General features: G+C 42.0%; 1 protein-coding gene across 1 annotated transcript; it reads left to right on the forward strand.

The window, feature by feature from the left end:
• Positions 1–3,812: 3,812 nt before the first annotated feature.
• LOC134929589 (uncharacterized) lies at positions 3,813–6,737 on the forward strand. Its single transcript, XM_063925178.1, has 3 exons — positions 3,813–3,878; positions 4,893–5,501; positions 6,631–6,737. Exons 1-3 carry the CDS (start codon positions 3,821–3,823, stop codon positions 6,735–6,737), a joined length of 774 nt encoding a protein of 257 aa, XP_063781248.1. The 5' UTR covers positions 3,813–3,820.
• The last annotated feature ends 366 nt before the right edge of the window (positions 6,738–7,103 follow it).

Genomic DNA, 7,103 nt, shown 5'->3' on the forward strand with positions numbered 1-7,103 from the left:
GGATCTCCGGGATAGCAGAGGGTTGGGTGGGGGGGCCAGTAGGAACCTGCAGAGGTGGGATTTGTTGGCCCACACTGCCAGACCCACTAGGTCCCTCCACCTCAGCCTCAACCACATAACCCTCCTGTGACTCAAACTGATCACCCCCCTGTGCTGTGTTTTGTGGCAAGCAAATAGAAGAATGTGTGGGGAAAAAGTTGGAGACAAAATTAGTTTTTTATTATACATACAGTTAAAATTGCAGACAAATACATGTGTAAACGTACCTTCCAAGTCATGTCCCGTCAGGATCTCAGGCAGGTCCGTGTCCATATGAGACACCCCTTGGCCCTCCTCATAACTGACACAGTCCATCGCCATCTCCTCCAAGTCAGTAAACTCCACAGCGACAGGTGGTCCTCCACCTGTAGCCCTTGAGGCATTCCACTCCGCAGACCTCTTTGCCTTCAGGCGGGATTTGAAGTCGGCCCACCTACATATGTATTGTGAAAGAGGGACAAAGTAGACTCTTATTATTTGTCAACGCAAATATATAGGACACGTGTTCTGCTTGTGTTTGCTAGACATAACATCACATGTCACTACATTTTTTATTTAACTTAGCACAGAAAAAGGACTGCCAAGATGCACTTACCGTCGTCTCACTTCCTGCGATGTTCTGACGACAGAGCCAACTTCATTCACAGATTTAGTGATGTCTCTCCAGATGCGATCTTTTGAAGCAGCCCCCATGTTTTTTGGGCCTCTATGTATTTTGGACATGGCCTGCGTGACCAAGACACGCAACTCCCTCTTAGTGAATGCAGGCTGTCTTTTCTTCCGTCTGGAGGTAGCCTGTGAGGTTTCTTCTTGTTGGTCAACACCATCGTCCTCCTCACTAGCAGCTTCTGTCTGTTGTGTTTGTGTGGCTAAAGCCAATTCTCCCTCAGTTTGGTCACTATGTGTGTGTGGCAGGGTAGCCACACTCAATTGTTGGGGTTCAGAAGCAGACATTTGCAGAGTACTAGGTCCTGCCTCTTCACCATCCGCAGAGGCGTATTCCAACATGCGCCTTTGGCAATCTAGGCGTTTTTTCGCCAATGCCATCTGCTGCTCTGCAATGCGGTCCATCTCGGCTGCTATTTGCTCACGAGAAGACATGTTTGCGATGACGTGTGTTCGCCGAGGTGTGTGCTTATTTATACCTACGTGCGTCGCCTTAATTCACACAGGTGTACAGTATGTTAATCTGGTTAATGATTGCACTGCTTATTTAAGGGCCTACTTTGCACGCTGTGAGTGTAGGTAGTTTGGAGTTCGTCTTTCACTGTGGAGTTTGTTGGCCTGTGCGTGAAGGTGCTATTGGATTTTTCAGAGTGAGTAATTGTCAAGCATACATTTGTCCTTTTTTTCACGTTTAGAATATAGACAGTGTTGCATTTTGTCTGCGAATTTACGTTTGTGAGTATTCAGGAATTCGTCTTGTTCCTTTTTTTTGTAATAAGTTTTTATTTTATGTTGATTGTTTGTTATTCTTTTTAACACATATATATTTTGCTAGTCCATTTTTGTCAATAAACCTGTGCTTCAGTGCTTTTACTGTCATTTTTGTTCTCTTGTAGGCGAATTTGGGTGACGTAACACTATTATATTATTTCCAATTAGTGTGCTATATAACACCAATTGGTCGTTTCCTTCTTTTGGATCAGGTAAGTTCCCTTGGCCTGTGTTGGTGCCTGTTTGTGTTAATGGTCTGTATGTTGTTTTTTACTGTCATTTTTGTTCTCTTGTAGGCGAATTTGTTTGGGTGACGTAACCCTATTATATTTTTTCCAATTAGTGTGCTATATAACACCAATTGGTCGTTTCTTTCTTTTGGATCAGGTAAGTTCCCTTGGCCTGTGTTGGTGCCTGTTTGTGTTTGTTCAAAGTGTTTTGATTATGTTTGTTTTCCATCTTGATAATAAATGTTTTGTTTTTTACCAGGATTGATCAGCAAAGTAGTGCTGTTCTTGCCTGGACTAGCTACTAAAGGGCTAACTTTTTGTGTGTTTTTTTTAAATTTTTTTAACCAATTAGTCATAATTTTTTAGTAGGTGTTTGTGATGTGTTTGATGCTCTGAGTTTTTAATTGTTAAATTTTTGTTAAATTAAAATTTGACATATGTAGCTTTCAAAAAAAAACTTATTTTTTGTTTTCTTTTTTGTGTTAATTTTATTTTTGTTCCTGAATTGAACCCAGAAAATATGTCTTACGCTCCTGCAGTAAGTTGACACCCCCTTTTTTTTTAAATTTATTGGTTGTATATTTTTTGAACTTAGTTTTTGTCTTATTCAACATATCTGTTTTTTTTTTATAAGTGTGTGATGTCAATATTTATCGCAGCCAAAGCCCTACCTCCCCAACCCACGCCAGCACTCCCACCCCAACCGCCAGCCCCACAACCACAACCGGCTCCTCATCAACCAAGGCAACAGAGGCGTGCTAGGCCACCAATTTTCCGACCCCGTGTCCTACTTTTTGGGATGCCAGATGATGTGGTTGTGCGTAGATACAGGCTGCCACCACATCTAATCCTAGACACTCTCTCCATAATAGAGAGTGATCTGGAGTCTTCAATTCGGTATCCTACAGCAATACCACCATTGACACAATTCCTTGCTGTGTTACATTTTTTGGCTTCAGGGTCTTATCAGCATGTGGTAGGAGACCTGGTTGGCATGTCGCAGGGCCAGTTCAGTAAGGTCCTGCGGCGTGTCTGCCAGGCTTTCCTAAAGCGTGTGAGTCAATTTATTGATATGCCTTTGGATGTTGGTGCCCTAGATGTGGTGAAGCGGCAATTTGAGGAAGGTGGTAGTCGCTTCCCACATGTTATTGGGGTTGTGGATGGCACACATGTAGCTATTCAGCCACCAAGACATAATGAAGAAATTTTTCGAAACAGGAAACTGTTTCATTCTCTGAATGTAATGGTTGTTTGTGGGCCATCCCTCCAGATCCTTTCCCTGAATGCAAAGTTTACTGGAAGCTCCCATGATGCATATGTCATTAGACAATCAGGGATATGGCACAGATTAAGATCAAGTCAACGAGCAGACATGTGGTTATTGGGTGAGTTGGTCCACATTTTTCTGGCAAAAAGATAATTGTTTTGCAAAATATACTCTTTCTAATTTTGGTTTATCATCAAACAGGAGACCGTGGATATCCTTGCACCCCCTGGCTCATGACTCCTTACCGTAATCCCAGGCCAGGACCACAGACGGCATTTAACTCCGCGCTTACTGCCACTAGGCAGCTGGTGGAGCGCACAATTGGGGTCCTTAAAGGGCGGTTTCGTGTGCTCCACCGCACTGGTGGCGACATCATGTATTCGCCGGAGATGGCAAGTAAAATAGTGGTCCTGTGCGCTATACTACACAATATCGTGGTAAGGAGTAGCGTAGAGCTTCCTCAGACAGAGGAATTGCCTGATGAGGAGCCAGGGGTTGTTCGACACTTCGGTGGGGGGAGTGTTACACGGAGGGGGAGCCAAGTCAGGGCAAGCATTGTTGCGGAATATTTCAGGTATAGTGTTTTTATATTTTATTTTTTAACCAAATTAAAAGCACAGTATGCTTATGTATTATTTCTAATGTTGTAATTTTGTTGGATATTGTAAGGTCATTGTGTAATGCTTTTGGTGTGTTTGAATGTGTAATATTTATTATACTAAAAATCCGTTAACACGTTAAGCTTACAATTTTTTGTTAGAAATAATAAAACTGTGATGTTGCTAAATAGTGTCCTTATTTGTTTTCTATCCTAAAATCCTGATTATTTAAACAAACACACAAACAAATGAAACTGAATGTTGCCCACTTTGTGACTGTCCAGCTGAATGATCACACAAACTGTGGTGAGTAGAGATATGTATTGAAATTTAGTCAAAACTGTGTGTCTCTGTGTCTGTGTTTGTGCTTTTTTTATTAATAAAATTTTTTTTTTTAATGCAAAAAATTTTGCTTCTGCGAATGCGTATTTCCGCTCATGCGAAATAACACTATGCTCTTCACAGCATTGCAAAGATCAATAAAGTTATTAGAAATGACAACATAGATTTTGGACCAATCACATGCTATCAGACACTATAAATATATGCCCAAATAAGGGAAACGCCATTGCCATGATGCGTGCTGCACCTTTCACCAGGCGGGAGCTCCGCGTCCTGGTTGCGGTGATGGACCGCCGCGTAGGCCGCGTTGGGCGCTTCATCCCAAATCGGGTTAAGCGCGAGGCCTACGCGGAGGTCCGCCGCCTGCTGCGGACTCGCGTCCGCAGCAGGCGGACAATCATCCAACTAGACAGGAGGTGGAGTGATCTCCGCAGGAGGACTCCAGAGCTGTTGGCGGAGATCCGCCAGCAAATACGGGCAATGCATGCACGCAGTAAGTTACATTACATAAGATTATTAGCATAAATTGTGCAAATTTACACTAAGTGGTAGGCTAATTGCAACACTGAGTGACCATTTTTTAAAAATAGGACAGTGTGTGTGGTTAGGGCAAACAGTACTGACTGTAGCAAAGTGTCACCAAACAAGTGCATGTTTTCCAGAATTAATAACCAGGCAGGAAACTGTACCCAAAAACTTGATCAGTGCTGTCTATATAATAAGGTGCCTGGAATAGTGATCTGGTGATGTTGCCTAGACCAATCAATATGACTCAATGGAATAGATTAAGGAATAAGTTTCAAAATAATAGTTTGGACTCATTTTGTTTGCTGTGGGCAACATGAAGAGTATTTTAAAATGTGTTTTTTACAATAAAAAAAACCACTGTCTTTTACATGGAACAGAACAGTGAAATTTCTAATTGTTTAGTATGTAATTTAACATGCTAACTAAATTTTGCAAATAATATCATTATAGGACGACAACAACGGCAGACCTCTCAGCCCCCTTCCCCTTCCCAGTCCCCCTCCCCTTCTCACTCCCCCTCCCCTTCCCAGTCCCCCTCCCCTTCCCAGTCCCCCTCAGCTTCCCAGTCCACCTCAGCTTCCCAGTCCCCCTCAGCTTCCCAGTCCCCCTCAGCTTCCCAGTCCCCCTCAGCTTCCCAGGCCCCCTCAGCTTCCCAGGCACCATCAGCTTCCCAGGCCCACTCCACTTTCCACTCCCCTTCTCAGCCCACCTCTCCATCTCTTTCTGTGACCCCTTCTCCTCCTTCCCATACCCCTTCTCCTTCAACTTCCAACTCTCCTTCTCAGCCCCCCTCACCCTCTATTGGCTTAACTTTCTCTCCGCCCCCCTCGCCCTCTCAATCAGACCCACCCTCTGAAATTACATCCCCAATCCAGCCTCCTTCCCCCATCCAGCCTCCTTCCCCCATCCCTCCTCCTTCCCCAATCCCTCCTCCTTCCCCAATCCCTCCTCCTTCCCCCATCCAGCCGCCTTCCCCCATCCAGCCGCCTTCCCCACCCAGTGAATGGGCAGAAGAAGCCCCTGATGAGATATCTGGGAACCATCATGTTGCAGAGGAAAGTAAGTGTTTTAACATGTTAAAAATAATGATTACCTACTTACACTTACAATGACAAAACATGCAGTGTTGTACTGTTGGAATTCTTGTACCAAGGACAAATTTTTGTGTTATTCTTCATGGTCTACATGTTGCATTTACATTTTTGTGAGTGTCATTATATGTACAGTGTTTATCTGTGCAATGTTTTGTGTGTCCACTCTAGGTTGACACTCATTAGTTCGACAGGGTTGCCAGGACAACAGGGTTTATATGTGTTAGGTTTTCTGGGAAACAGTTAGACCTGAGTGGAGTTTAGTATGTTGTTGGTCTTTTACACTTGTGCCTGTGTATTCTTAATATTTGCACTTACAAATCACATGCTTCACTTTGTTAGGCAGCCTAATGACACAATGATTTGTGGTGTGAAAGTTACACTCACAAAATGATTATTGGATAAAGTCAAACCTGTTTGACCTTATTTAGTAAGGGCAGCTTTCAGGGAGTGTGGGCATGCTAGGATATGTTGTCCTTCTGAAGATGTTGATATGCAGTGTGATGATGCAGGACCAAACACATAAAAAACCCAAAAATATCACACCAGATGTGAATGAATGCCAACATGGTGTAACATTGACGAAGATGGTAGTTATCTTTAACATGGGATGTCGCCCATAGCAACCAATAAGATTATACTTTAAAATTGTGGAACCACTTCTCCAAGATAATATTCTTATTTTTGGTTGTTTGCTATGGGCAACGCTCCATCTTAAATAGAACTCACATAGTAGTAAATGTACCCCATGGTCTTGTAAACTGTTAAAATAAAAAAAAAACATGAGCAGGCTTGTGTGTTGTTCTGCTAATGATTGTACCATAAAACAGCCATGATGTAGTAACTTTGCCATTAAGCAGGCCTGTCCAAACTGCGGACCTACAACTGTTGAGAAACTACACATCCCAGCATGCCCTGACACAGCTTTGGCATTCCCTGGCCCCAAAACTGTGTCAAGGCATGCTGGTATATGTAGTTTCACACCAGCTTGAGGGATGCAGTTTGGACATGCCTGCATTAAAGTGTGCTTTGTGCCTTGCTTGTATAATAAGTAATGTGAGTAAGTTATTAATGATTATGTTGTCTCTTAATTTCAGATGTTGCCGTTGGAGATCCAACATCTTTTGCGTCCATTCTGGGCAACATGAGGCAACATCTACAGGCCTTGCTGGGTCTTGTTGACCAGCTGCAAACATTTAATTAATTTTTGAATAAAAAAAAAAAAAATTATGTTTGTATTATTATAAAATAAACCAAAAAAAAACAAAAAAAAAACATTTTTTCAAGTTAAGCGGGTGTTTATTATTTATTAATGCAATAAAGGAACAGTAGATTGCCTATCAGACATTTATTACCTTACACATTTCATACATCTAACATAAGTTTGTTTAAAAATGTAAAAATACATATGTTGTTATTGTCTAAATAAACATGCAAACACCTTCATTCACATACTAAAACTGTACTCAAAAATACAAAAAAATAAATTAGACCAAGCACATTTCAAACATCTATATTTATAGTTCAAATAAATAAATGTGGATGTACAATTATGGCTACAAAGTGTTCT

The sequence above is a fragment of the Pseudophryne corroboree genome, chromosome 5, assembly GCF_028390025.1.
Source record: "Pseudophryne corroboree isolate aPseCor3 chromosome 5, aPseCor3.hap2, whole genome shotgun sequence".
Lineage (NCBI taxonomy): Eukaryota > Metazoa > Chordata > Amphibia > Anura > Myobatrachidae > Pseudophryne > Pseudophryne corroboree.